At 49.6% G+C, this 14,116-nt stretch overlaps 1 protein-coding gene across 1 annotated transcript in view; it reads left to right on the plus strand.

Annotated features, from left to right (window-relative positions):
- Window positions 1–14,116, plus strand: part of CREBBP (CREB binding lysine acetyltransferase) — a 123,461-nt gene that overhangs the window by 74,811 nt on the left and 34,534 nt on the right. Inside the window, exons 6-13 of the mRNA XM_080830005.1 lie at window positions 5,142–5,384; window positions 6,811–6,913; window positions 7,241–7,387; window positions 8,679–8,796; window positions 9,459–9,630; window positions 9,938–9,982; window positions 11,998–12,122; window positions 12,958–13,146. Coding sequence (XP_080686131.1) covers window positions 5,142–5,384; window positions 6,811–6,913; window positions 7,241–7,387; window positions 8,679–8,796; window positions 9,459–9,630; window positions 9,938–9,982; window positions 11,998–12,122; window positions 12,958–13,146 — 1,142 coding nt within the window. The remainder of the gene's footprint in view (window positions 1–5,141; window positions 5,385–6,810; window positions 6,914–7,240; window positions 7,388–8,678; window positions 8,797–9,458; window positions 9,631–9,937; window positions 9,983–11,997; window positions 12,123–12,957; window positions 13,147–14,116) is intronic.

Below are 14,116 nucleotides of genomic sequence, written 5' to 3' on the forward strand. Positions count from 1 at the left end.
GTGAGAAAGTTCTAGCAGCATGCTTCCTCCTCACCTGAAGCCGACTGTGCTGGTGGTGTGCGCGCACTGGGAGGTTAGGCAGCAGGAAGGAAGTGTGGGTCCAGCCCTCCCGACAGCTTCAAGTCAAGGGCCAGAGTCAGAATACATACAGTGCGGTGCTGTGACAGTCGTGCCGCAAGAAGGAGGGGAGGACCTGCGTTCCCTGGAGGCGGGCTCGATGGAGCCCACTTCCAATACGGTCACGATGGAAGGACACTCCAGACAGCGCAGACAGTGTGCACACAACCAGCACGGACTCAGAGGTTCCTGTGCAGGAAAGGGGATCCGAGGAGAAAGGGAGTGTTTGTGGCCGGAGGTTGGGGCCCCTGGAGGCCTCCGGGAGACTCACCATGCCTGCCAAGGCTCTACTTTCCCGGCAGGCTCCCTGCAGATGCTCTCCCACTGCACTGCCTCGCTCGCTCCGTGGTTGTCTCTGCTGACAGGACCTGCCTGCATCATCTAATCCCCACTATTGGTTACCTTCCTGGCCTATGTTGAGATTTTGTTTGATTTTTCTTTGAGTTGTTTTCTTGAGATTGGGTTGTCACTGATCCTGAGCTATCCCTCCCTTATAGAGATAATTGGATTTTATTGAATAGTTAGGAGTTTTCAAGATATACACCTAATGTCAGTTCTGGCATTTGACTTCCAGTAAATTCCAGTGCACAGGGCTGTGTGGACACAAGACCGAATTCCCTGTGTAAATTCCTGTTGCCTCATCAGTGGGGTTCTTGCTCCTCAAAGTATGGCCCTCAGACCCGGCTACACAGGCAAAAATGGAGAAACCTCAGCCCCATCTCAGACCTCCTCTATCAGAATCTGCATTTTAACAAGGTCCTAGGTGGTCGGTATGCACAGGAAGAGCTGAGATGCGCGGCCCTGGATGCCTTGAGGGGCTGGGTGTCTGTCCCAAAGCTCTTGAGACGTTTCGAGTCACTCTGGGGAAATCACAGGTTTCCCAGCTCAGAATCCCATAAGGATCGTCAAAATTGGTGCTGCAGGACCAGCCTCTTCCCAGACCAAACCCAGTCACTGCCCAAGGCCGCCTTAGATGCGTGCTGAGCCCCGGCGCGTCTTGACGGTGAGGAGTGTCTGAATCAGCAGTCCTCTGGTACGGCGCTTGAATACCTCCAGGGGCTTGGCCCTCACTACCTGGTCTGGCTCTTTGTTCCAGTTTTAAGCCCCTGTGATTGTGAAGTGCCTTCCTTCATGACGTGAGTCCAGATCTGCCTCCTAAAGCTTCTGCTCATACAGCAGCCTGCTCCGGGGCGCAGTAAGTGGTGTTGAACAGGCCCTTGTTCCACCCGAGAGCCCTTCAGAGACTCTCAGATGCCTCTTTGACGGCCTGTGCCTGGGGTGGGGAGCAGAGGTTGCAGGGGAACTTGAATGGCTGTAGGGTTAGAGCTGTAGGCTTGTCTGCCCCTAACTTAAGTACCCAGCAGTCCGTGGCAATGTATTTCATCAAAGTAGCTTTTGCCTGGCTCTTTTGGGTCCCACAGTGTTCCTCCTCCTGAGCCGTTTGGCTTCTGCAGAAGACACTGTTGCACGCCTATGTGTTCTTGCTCGGTGGCAGCTGTGCTAAAGGTCCGGCCCCGGGGCTTAGGTGTTCTCCTTTCTTGTCCTGCCCTGTGCCACGCACAGGAAGATGCTGGAGGGTCACCAGGCCGGCTCTGTCAGTAGAACATGTGACTCTTAAAACCGGGTTTGTGAGTTCGAGCCCCACACTGGGTGTAGAGATTGCTTGTTAAAAAAAAAAGGGAGGGAAGATGCTGGAAGGAAGGCGTGCGGCACGTGGGGTCCTCTCTGCAGAGACGTCTGCGGGTCTGAGTTGCAGCAGGGCTTTTTCAGTAGAATCTGAGCGGTTCCTGGTTAGTGGCTGCTCTGCCCGCTTCTTGGTAAGTCTCTGACCGTGCTGACAGAGCTTTGAGATTTAGTTTGTCCATTTTCATTGGATTTTCACATGGAGTCCAGTTTTACTGCGGACGACTGGGGACTTGAATGTTCGCAGTGTGACTGGATGTGGGACCTGTTCGTGCAGCGGTCTCCATTCTCTCGGACAAAGGGCATGGAAAGTGGCACTAGAAGACTTGGCCTTCCCATTCCCGGCTCCCGGTTCAGCTGCAGCGGGCGGGTGGTGAGGCAGCGGAGATGCGGAGGGCGTCCTGCAGAGGTGCCGCGGGCGGGGATGCCGCCGACACGGGGAGGAGAGCCACGCTGACGGATTGAGGCACTGTGATGGGCCGGAGACTGTGTACGAAACACACCATTAGGCCCCAAGAAAGGAAAGGAGATGTGAAAATGGGAGAAAGAACAAGAGGTTTTTGACATTCGAGGAGGTAAATGTCAATACTGTGTAAAAGGGATGAATGCAGAAGGCCTCGTTCTCAGCGACGCCAGATAAATGAGCGTTGCTGCCTTTAGCACTCTTTGATTTTGTTCAGCCCCAAGACCTGTGGTGCTGCGTGAGGGAGGACCCTGGGAAAGCCGGTCGCTCTGCCACCTGCCACAGCTCCCTGCACTTGGCAGGGGCTTTCCAGGGCTGTGTGCTCGGCCCCTCGCGCGGCCTACGGACCAGAGCCTCGACTGGTCCTGCCTTCAGGGTGTGTACATGGATAAGCTTGGTTTTCTCCCTCAAGGGTCTGGAGTCCCTGTGACTTAGGGGATTCTTAGGTTAATGTGTCTTCTCTCCCAGCCACCCCTGTGCTCCCTGAGTGCAGACTTTGTGCTCGTGTCCCGAAGCCTCACAGAGTGCCCCCATGCAGTCCGCACGCACTCCCCCTGTGGACTCGGCGAGTGAGTGTGTGGCGTGGACAAAGGCCCAGAGAGAAGCAGAGGCCCGGGAGGCATTGTGGGAATTACAGGAAGCAGTTGGGGGCATTTTGATGGGAAGGATGGCATTTGGGGCTGGGTGGATAAAAAATGGAATATAGTAGGAAAAGTTATCTCTTCACCCTGAGATGGCCACCGAGATACCTTCTTTCTTTAAATTCCTCTCCACAGTTCATGACCGTGTGTCGCAAATACCCTCTGGGTTTGTTATTTCTTACACCAGTAGGTGATAGAAAAATAAGCCATCCTACCATTATTACTTTCTTTTTAACATCAGAATGTTGTGTTTTGTTTTGTTTTTAAGTATGTTCCGTGTCCAGTGTGGAGCCCAGCTCAAGGGTTGAACTCACAACCCTGAGATCAAGACCTGAGCTGAGATCAGGAATCTGATGCTCAAACAACTGAGCCACCCAGGCGCCCCTAACATCAGAGTTCTTTTAGAAAATCTGGCCTGGGGTGCCTGGGTGGCTCAGATGGTTCTGAGTCTGCCTTTGGCTGGGGTCCTGATCCCGGCCGGGGTCCTGGGATCGAGCTGCTCAGCAGGGAGCCCACTTCTCCCTCTCCCTCTATTGCTCCCCCTGCTGTGCTCTCCCTCTCCCTCCCCTTTGTCAAATAAATAAATAAATAAATAAATAAATAATTTTTTTTTTTTTTTTTTTTTTTTTTTTTAAAGAAATCCTGGCCTGTCAGTTTTAGGAATACAGTGGGCACATGTTGCAAGTTTGGGGTGGGGAGGGAGTATTAACTATTAGAGAAAATACTTCTAAAGAAATCATACGTGATTTGAGCTACACACTTGTCATAAAGTGTACTTTGGGAATTGCTTTTCATTTACAATAATGAGGTGCTTGGTGTGTGTAATTGTGTCTAATGAACGTTAATGAGTTTGAGATCTGAATATCCTTATTAGAAAAGTTAATAGTATGGAATGTGTAATTACCAAGATTTTTTTTTACACATTTAGCTTTAATTAAAATACTCTGATAAGCACGTGAGTTGTTTATGTTATAGTTGCATGGATGAATGTGAGAATATTACCGTTACATGTAATTGTCAGAATATGAAAAGAAAGCTTTGTGATAGTGCTTAATGTATCAAAGATCATGTGTTACAGTATCAGTTTTATAAGCCACTGTTTATAACAGGGGTCTATGGTTTGGGGAAGTCGGAAAGAAGGGAAATAATAAGAATAAATAATAGGACATAAAACTTCTACCTTATGTAAGTGCTCACCAAATGAGGACGTTTGGGTGGTTGGACAGAGGGATGCATTGAAGTTGAAGTGACCAAGGAGATGCAAATTCGGGGTCATCTCTGTTAACTTTGAAGTCCTTGGGAATCTTTATGTTGCTACAGATTTTTCTTTGGTCTTTGGGATTGGCCTCGGCAGGTGGTGGAGGCAGGTGGTGGAGTACCGGCAGGGAGTGCCCTGTGCCGTGCCATCGGCAGGCCGGGTAGTGGAGGCTGAGGATGGCTGCGCGAGGCAGTACCAGTGCCTGAACCTCAGTGGTACTGAGGTGACGCCTGGATAAATGGAAATCCACGCAGAATCGCCAGACCTCCTTCCATCCATTAATTTTAGCTAGATCAGTCCATCAAGTACAGTATTTCTTGAGCAGCTTTCAGTAGCCAGACGGCTTAGCATGGGGCTTTCCTGCGGAGAAAACCATAGGAAAGAAAGGTTTGGTGTTAATGCCATTGTACATAGAAGTTTCAAGGAATTGGAATTTTGTCGTTAAAAAGATCATGTCCTCGATTTATAAACAAGTAACAAAACTGACCACCTGGGTGTCACTGCTGCCCCTTCTTTAATCCTCTGTCCCCGTGCGGGTGAGCAGTGAAGGACCTCAGGGAAAGTGGCAGCCAAAGGGGGCCCCCTTAGTTCATGTCAGTGATGGCAAATGACCCCACGCAAAATACAGAACACTTCCTGTTGTCACGTGTCGGCCCCTTCCCTGAAACAGACTTCTGAGTCTCTAGATCTCATACATAATTTTCGTTAATGATCTCTGATTTTGTGATGTGTTGCTTTGGAAGATCAAAGCTTGAATTTCCTTCAGGTTTTTGCTCCTCAGGCGCTGCTGTGCAGAACAGGCCGCTAGCCCAGGTCCCCTTTGCCTGCGTAGTCCATTCTCAGTAGCCTTGTTCGGTGGCCTCATGACATACATAGATAGTCTGTGGATGAAATTGTACTTGCTTCTCAGTAGCTTGTCAGTCGTTCATGGGCTTCTTCCTTTTACTTACCTTTTTCGTTTGTCTGTTTGTTGTTATAGCCATCCTGGGGTCTCCAGCTAGTGGGATTCAGAACACAATTGGTTCTGTTGGCACAGGCCAGCAGAATGCCGCGTCTTTAAGTAACCCAAATCCCATAGACCCCAGCTCCATGCAGCGCGCGTACGCTGCTCTCGGACTCCCCTACCTGAACCAGCCCCAGACGCAGCTGCAGCCTCAGGTTCCCGGCCAGCAACCAGCACAGCCTCAAAGTCACCAGCAGATGAGGACTCTCAACCCCCTGGGTAGGTGGAGGAGCGCCTGGGAACTTGTCTGTCCAGTGCAGCATTGGGGATGACATGCCCTTCTGGAACCCAAGGCTGTTTACTGTTACTGTTGTTACTTTAAATTCAAATTAACAGACGTATAAATTATGATGATGGTATCTTTTTTAAGCGCTTGAAATAAAGAACTTTCAGGAAAAGGCTACAGTGCCCGTGCAAGGGAGATGTTACGGGTTTGAGAAAAAAGGAACCAACATGATACCACTCTGCCGCTGCTGTCTGCACCGGGTTCATACGGGGCATTTCACGTGGCTCAGAACGCAGAATGTCCCAAGTTAGAATTACGACTGTCCCACTTAGAAACCACTGATCTGGTGGAGAACTCGTAGGTGGCCCGCCAGGTCCTGGCGGGTCTTGGTCACAGGCCAGCCCACAGCTGGAGGTGAGCAGCCCAGACAGGAGTCTCAGCCGATGTCTCCTGCCTCGGCCTCGTCCCTGCTATCACCGCAGCTCGTCAATAGCCAGGGTTGGTTCATTCGCTCACGCATCTCCACTGTTTCTGCCATCTCTGCATATTGTGTTTTTACCAGTTTGCTTTAAGTTGACACAGTGCTCTTAAAGTGAGCCTAGCAGTTACATCAGTCCAGTGAAGTCAAGATTGTTGTCCTAGTTCGGTTGTTTTCCTGATAAAGTACATATTTTAACCTTAAAAATGACTCTTAAGATTGACCAGTTAAAAACATCTCATTTATTGCTTTTTGGACAAAACTGCCCTCATGTATATCTAACTTCTACTGGCCTTGTGACTGGGTCAGAGCCCTCAGACCTGGGTTGTAAGCTGACTCTTATTCCTGTTTGAGGGTATAAATTGGGACGAGACTGTTAACCTCTATTAGTCTCAGCTTTTTCTTACTTTAAAATGAGTACTCTACCCCTGAAACAAAGAACACATTGTATGTTAATCTAAAAATTTTTTTTAATTTAAAAAATTAAAAATTAAAAAGTGAATACTCTGCACAGATGTTTTCACTTGCCTATGATTTCTGTGATCTTATTTTCTGAGATGAAAAGGAAAGTTGACTCAAATCTGCATGACACGTCAGTTTAGTTGTGGAGGGCACCGTATTAATGAAACCGGAACAAGAGTGTGAAGCTTGCCCGTGGATCATTCTGTCAGTTTTTGCACAGCCACAGAGTCCATTTACGATACCAGCGGCCTCCACAGAAATGCCTGTGGTTGTGGTTACAGAGCGCAGTGAGGAGTCTGCCGCTTAGTTGTACACGTTGGTGACCTTCAGAAGAGGACCGCCTCATAGGGTCCTGCCACAGCGGCTGTTAGTGACACTCATAAGAATCACTTACTTATGTGCTGACTTGTTTATGTTACCAGAACTCTGAAGTCTATGTTGTAATTTAGGAGTTGGTCGATTTCTTTCTGTCTTTAAAGGAAATAACCCAATGAACATTCCAGCAGGAGGAATAACAACGGATCAGCAGCCACCAAACTTGATTTCAGAATCAGCTCTTCCAACTTCCCTCGGGGCCACAAAGTAAGACCCGTGTTTCAGTCGGCTCCCGTCTGAGTGACGGCGCACGTGAAAGTGGGCTGGGTATCACGGGACTATGATAGTTTCTTAAATGTGTGACCGCGAAGGTAATATTGGGGGTGCTTTGTATTGTTGTTGTTGTTGTTATTACAATTATTATAACAACTGTAGAGCAGATAATAAATTAAACACGGCTTCGGTTTTGTTGTACACCCATCACTGGGCTGTCCTCAGTTTTTAGAAGCCCAGTGTGGTTGAAAAACCTCATCTAAACGAAGCTCATCTGCGTCGCTTCAGTCGGTGGAATGAGTGTTCTTGTTCTTCCCCCAGCCCCCTGATGAACGATGGCTCGAGCCCTGCAAACATCGGGACCCTCAGCACTATACCTGCAGCGGCCCCTCCTTCCAGCACCGGCGTTCGGAAAGGCTGGCACGAACATGTCACTCAGGACCTGCGGAGCCATTTAGTGCATAAACTGTACGTGCCCACCTCACCTTTATTCACATACGATGAATTCAGTGGCTGACAGCAGTATGACAGCTTTGTGGTGTCACTGTTGTCTGCCCAGATTCCTAAGTTGTCCCTGGGTCTCAGCTGACAGTGCCCTAGCAGCTGAAGAGGGTCGCATGCTTGTTCAGGGGGCCACAGCCACTGCTGGCAGGCCTGAGAATCCCAGTTGGCGGGTGTCAGAGCGTCCGTGGCCCTGCCCTGCAGGGGGACATGAATTGTTGCCCACGTCACAGAGGTCAAGGCTCCTAGTGTGGCCAGAACTTCTGTCCTCTGACCTTTGACATGCGACAGGGAGTTGGGGTTAGCTCAGAAGCTTTCCCTCGTTTTGTAACTCAAGATTATAATTGTGGAGGCCCCTGAGAACTGGGGGAATTGGGCCTGGTGAATACAGAGGGCACGGTCGTGCTACATACAGTATGTTCCCCGACAGGAACTCAGCAGTTACCTTTCTTGAGCTACTTAAGTTAAATTGAAGGGGAAATTAGATCAGCTTAATTCCCTTAGAGTGGGTTTTTTCCCTTCATCTTTTTAGTGAAAACTATTTATGATAAATAGTTTAAAAATTAGGAGTTCAAGGGGTACCTGGGTAGCTCAGTCAGTTACGCGTCCATCTCTTGATTTCGGTTCAGGTAATGATCTGAGGGTTGAGGGATCGAGCCCCACACCGGGCTCCATGCTCAGTGGGGAGTCTGCTTGAGGTTCCCTCCCTCTGTTCTTCCCCCTGCTCGCGCGCGCGTGCTCACGCGCTTTCTCAAATAAACAAGTCTTTAAAAATGAGGAGTTTGAAATCATACTATCCTTTTAAAGATTTTATTTATTTATTTGACACAGAGAGAGAGATCACAAGTAGGCAGAGAGGCAGGCAGAGAGAGGGGGAAGCAGGCTCCCCACTGAGCAGAGAGCCCGATGCGAGGCTCGATCCCAGGACCCTGGGATCATGACCTGAGCTGAAGGCAGAGGCTTTAACCCACTGAGCCACCCAGGCGCCCCTCATACTATTCTTGAGATGACCTAACAGTTACTGTAAATAGCAAAATATTGGTATGTTTGACATACAGATAAATTGACAGGTGAGTGTTGTCTCCAGAAAGTGACATTCGCATACTGGGCAAGAGAGATCGGGCATTTCTCTCAGCAGTATGTTGCCCCCCCCATAAGTACATGGTTTCGTTTCTCTCTCTCCATGTCGTCCTGTATAAATTAGCAAGATACTGATGGTGTCTTGACAGTCTGTTGACGGGGTATGTTGTCCTTGCAGCGTCCAAGCCATCTTCCCAACCCCTGACCCGGCAGCCCTGAAGGATCGCCGCATGGAGAACCTGGTGGCCTACGCTAAGAAGGTGGAGGGGGACATGTATGAGTCTGCCAACAGCAGGGTAGGTTGCCGTCCGTGTTCCAGCAGCATGACGCCCACAGTCGAAAGAACGGCATCTGTCTGGGAACGGGGAAATCCGTTAGTCAGGGAGACTCATCACCTCGAGGACACTGACCAGAGAGACGTCCCAGATAAGACAGCAGATCCCCGCACAACCCTCTTGGTTGACTACAGACGTCCACTACAGTGGTGAATGAGGCTTGTAAAATTGTGTTTTATCCATGGATGGACTTTCCAGTGGGCGCTGTTTCTCATGCTGGTACTGCATTACGGGCAGTGTCAACCATCCAGGAAGTGATTCGACTGCGGAATGAAGTGTTATGTGCATTGAGCGCCCCTTGTCTGATAAGTCCTGTAATGTTACTAGGCATTCAACAAGTTGGGTTTTAGGTTTATTGGTTAGAAGCGCTGCTGGATACTGGGACGCCGGGCTGGTTCAGTTAGTAGAGCATGGGACTCTTGATCTCCGCATCATGAGTTCAAGCCCCCTGTTGGGCCAAGAGTGAAACAAAAAATAACAGAACAGAAGTGCTGAATACTGACCTTTGCCAACGTACTTATTGTCAAAGCTCGTTAGTTTGTTAAAATATATAAAACAGATTGGGGCTTTTTTTTTATTTTTACAGCTTTGGCTGCTTAATGTTGAATGTTATTGCTCTTTAGGATGAATACTATCACTTACTGGCGGAAAAAATCTACAAGATACAAAAAGAACTAGAAGAAAAACGGAGGTCACGTTTGCACAAACAAGGCATCTTGGGTAACCAGCCCGCCCTGCCGGCTCCCGGGGCGCAGCCCCCAGGGATTCCGCAGGCACAGCCTGTGAGGCCTCCAAGTAAGGACTTCACTTCCTTCTGCCAGCCCTCAGTCTGTTGGCTTGTGTTCCCTCCCGGGTTTGGGGTGTGTTTCTAGCCTAGAGAACTGTGCTCTCGGGGCGTGTGCACTTTGGAAGCTGTGTGATAGTGGCCATGGCCTTCCGCATCGGCCTGTGTGTGGAGAGGCCTTGGGAGGGTGCGCAGGCATCAGAATGCATGGTGCCTTCGCACCCACTCACTGGTGTAGTTTGACTTTCTGAAGGTAAAATTCCTTGTTTCCCGCATGAAGGATTATTTTAAATAAGCAGGTTTTTTCTGCCATTGCAGACGGACCCATGCCCCTGCCAGTGAACCGCGTGCAGGTGTCCCAAGGTATTGAACTGTTGTTGTGAATCATGTTTCGATTTACCATTGAACAGCCACAAAGATGATTCGTTGTTCCTCTTCCCTCTGCATTTCTCTGTAGCTCCTTGTTAGCCCCCCGTGCCTTCTGCTGCTGATCGGAATTCAGTTCCACAGGCAGTGTGACACTCGGTGGTGTTTGGAGGTTAGAAGACCATAGGCAAGCTCCCCCGGGAGATGAGAAGTAGGGTCTAGCCTTTTCTTCCCTGATGGACAGAAGGGCACATTACTCTTAGGAACAGTCTCCTTGAAAAGCCTCGTTGGTGGGGGAAGGAAGCCTGTCCAAAGGCCGCCGAGGGGAGCACTGAGCAGGACTGAACAGGGTTTGTGCTCCTCCTCAGGCTGGGGTGTGCTGGCAGCTGGCCTGAGCCACTTTTAAAGGTTCTTTCTCAGGTTGAGATTCTAGGGTGTCTGGCTGGAACAGTCGTCGGAGTCGGAGAGGTTGGGGGAGGGGCATTTGAAGGCTTTTACAGCTCTTGTCTCATGAGACTTGCGCGGCAGGACCTGTTCACAGGTCGTGAAATGAGGGGCGACATTATCCAGGAGATTCCAAAGCACGGCCTTGCTGCTGTGTGCAGAGCGGTCCGAGAGGGGAAAAGAGGTCATTTTAAAGGTTGCGGTATCTTGGGGTCTTGAGTTTGAGCCCCCATTGGGTGTAGAGATTACTTTCAAAAGGTAAATAAAAAAAACTTTTAAAAAGCTGTGGTAATCTTATATTGCGTACTAAAGAGACATGATAGGTAAACTGGCGTTGGGGAGAAACTTCAGGGATGTGTTTTGGTGGACAGACTAGGTAGGAGAGTGAAGGGAACCCAGGAAGTCGGGGAAATGGAGCCTTGAGAACGTAGCTGCGGGCTGCGTGGGGGACGGCGTGGGAGATGGGGCTGATCTGGGCTCCGAGGCGGCCTGTTGAGCAGCAGGGTAGTGAAGGAGGTTCATAGCAGAGCGCTCCTGCCGTGCTTCGCAGCACATCTCCGGCTGCGTGAGAGGGCTCTTGGCGGTGCTGTGCCTCAGCGCTGCCTTTTTCTCGTACATTAAAATCCTCGAGGAGAGGAGGAAGCTTACAGCCTTCCTAGAAAGTCCTCCTGGGCCTGTGCAGGCACTGGTTTTTTTAGGGTGACATTTCTGGGTATCCGTGAAGATAATGCTGAGGGAGATGCATGTTCTCTGAGACCTTTTCACGTCTGTGCCAGTGGTAAGGTGGCACCTGGAGGATCCTGTTAGATTCCCACTGTCAGTTCTAAGACGCTTGAACCAGCATTGATGTAGAGCTTTACGTGTAGGTGTGGAGTTCACAGAACATGGTGGGAAGTGAGGAAGAATGAGAGCCCATGGTCCGGAGACATGTAGCAGCCAGTGAGGTGTCTTTCACGGTGTGACATTCCTGTGGGCTGTGGACACCCCTGGGAGGGGGAAGTGGCCACGAAAGGGAGACCTTGCTGGTCTGGAGAGGAGGTGGGATTGGGAATTGCTGACCCTTGGGCACTTTCTATGCTTGCAAAATTAAAACCGTATTTTGAGTGTTACCCCAGTTTCTAACAATAAATTTAAACCCAGCTGAAGAGCCAGGAGGCCTGGGATGATGGGGCAGGCCTTCCGGCAGGAGAGAAGGGAGCCATGTGTTCAGGCAGGTGTTGGGAGGTTGGCTTAGATGGGTGCCCTGGCCTTAGCCAGCACCTCCTCTGTGGAGGGTAGGAGCGCCTTCGTGGTGCTACCGCGTTCGTTGGTGGTTGACCTGACTTTCTCCCTTCTCTCCTCCTGCTGCCCTGCCCGCACCCACCAAACCACTCTCACCACCGCCACGTCGGTGCCGTTTTTCTGTATTTGATAAGTGTTACATCACCATCTTTTCTGATTTCTTGGGGTGATTTCTGTTGTGTGTCTTATGTATGTGTTCCAACTTATTTTGCTTAGAGTTTGGAGAGCTGTAGCTCTGTTTTCCTGTGGGTGCTTTTTCTAATGAACCATTGTGGGTGCATTTACAGGGATGAATTCATTTACCCCAATGTCCTTGGGGAATGTACAGTTGCCACAAGCTCCCATGGGACCACGTGCAGCGTCCCCCATGAACCACTCTGTCCCGATGAACAGCATGGGCTCCGTTCCAGGGGTAAGCGCTTCTGTTTGCCTCAGCTGTGCTGAGAAGGCCTTGCTCGAATAAGGAAAACTCTCTACGCAGTGAAATTGTGGATCAAGAATCCTATGGTGGTGGTTTCTCTGGATTTGGTTATGCTTTATTTATCTCATATCTCTCTTCCCTTTTTTTTTTTCTTTTTTTTTTTAGTCTTCATGACTACAAATGAAAATTACGTGACCATTGTTTATATTTATTGGGATGATAAATTCATAGGGACTTGTGACTTCGTGAGAAGACACAAGTCCCGGGGCGCCCTGGTGGCTCAGTCGTCAAACGTCTGCCTTCGGCTCTGGTCATGATCCCAGGGTCCTGGGGTCGAGCCCCGTGTCGGGCTCCCTGCTCAGCAGGAAGCCTGCACCTCCCTCTCCCGCTTTCCCTGCTTGTGTTCCTTCTCTCCCTATCTCTCTCTGTCGAATAAATAAATAAAGTCTTTGAAAACAAAACAAGACACAAGTTCTGAGGTTGGAGTGCGCTATCTCAAATCCGTCGCTGAGAGATGCTTGACAGCAGCTCTCGGCTCCTGGCGCTTACTCTCCTAAGGCTGCTTTCTTAACACGTCAGAGAAGTGTAAAAGGTGTATTTTGAACTTTAAAGTATAGCATGCTATTGATTTCTATTCAGAGATGAATTTGAAATGGGTTTCTTGGAGAAGTTGCACGAGAAAGCACGCAAAATGCCTGCGGGCCAGAAGGGCTTAGTGAGAGGCTTTCTCCCCACGGGGAAGGGAGGATTCGGAGTTTCTCTCCCCTAGTTTATCTTGAAGACTCTGGCCCTCCCCTCTGACCTCGGGATGCTGCTTGTGTTGTAGATGGCCATCTCTCCTTCCCGGATGCCGCAGCCTCCAAACATGATGGGCGCTCACGCCAACAACATTATGGCCCAGGCGCCTGCGCAGAACCAGTTCCTGCCACAGAACCAGTTCCAGTCCTCCAGTGGGGCGATGAGTGTGAATAGTGTGGGCATGGGGCAGCCGGCAGCCCAGACAGGCGTGCCACAGGTACCGTGCACCCGGGACAGGGCCCAGCTTCCTCCTGACTCAAGCGTGTCTCGTTTCATGGAGATGAGAATTCCAGAATACACATTTCATTATTATGTACGAGCATCTCTTGACTTTTTACCCCCATTTTGTTGTGTTATTTTTATCTTCTTTAGAATTACTTTTATCATGTCTGGGTGGACTTCAAATTGGAATGGAGTGTGGTTTTTTGGTTCATGGGCTTTGTGTTTTGGGGTTTTTAGTGGTCATCTTCTTGGGTTTTAGTTGTTTTAAATTCACATGTGATCCTGAGAGACCTTGAGTATTAGAGTGAGGACAGGCCCCACACACTCGGCCGGCACCTTGGTTGGTGTGTCCTGTTGCCTCTCTCTCTGGGCGTCCTGGGTGAGGTCCGCTGACTGGCTCAGTTGAGGGGTTCTCTTCTTGTCGGGTGTCTTTTTAACTATTCTGTTTAAAGCTGAAGAGAACCGTCTTCCATTCATTTTAGTGCCTTTTTCACCCTTTGGAGAATTGTTCATTGTCGTGCACGGAACTGCTGCCATGTATCCACGTGCTTGTGTTTGGAACAGGCCAGGTCTTAACCCTGGAAGACAGTACTCCTGTTTTCAGTTTTTACATGCAGTAATGTTGAAAAAAGGTCATTGACTACACCAGATTTACTCACTAAGTATTTATTAATTCTTCATTTCTGTAACATCCCATTGTTCTGGAACAGCAGACTTGTTCCTGTAAATATTTTCGGCTCTGGGGGCCGCGGTCTTGAACCACTCCTTGTTTGGAGCTGCTGAGGGAGGACCGTTCGCACGTCGGCGAGTGGGCGCGGCTGTGCTCCCACAACACTTCCTCCCAGGAGCAGGCAGCTCGCTGGAGTGGGCTGTGGGCGTTAGTTCGCAGACCCCTGCTCCGGAGCAGTGACTTGGAATCACTTTTTTAAAAAGTCAACATAAAATTGCAAAGCGTGTCCCCGTTT

This window comes from Martes martes, assembly GCF_963455335.1.
Source record: "Martes martes genome assembly, chromosome: 18".
NCBI lineage: Eukaryota > Metazoa > Chordata > Mammalia > Carnivora > Mustelidae > Martes > Martes martes.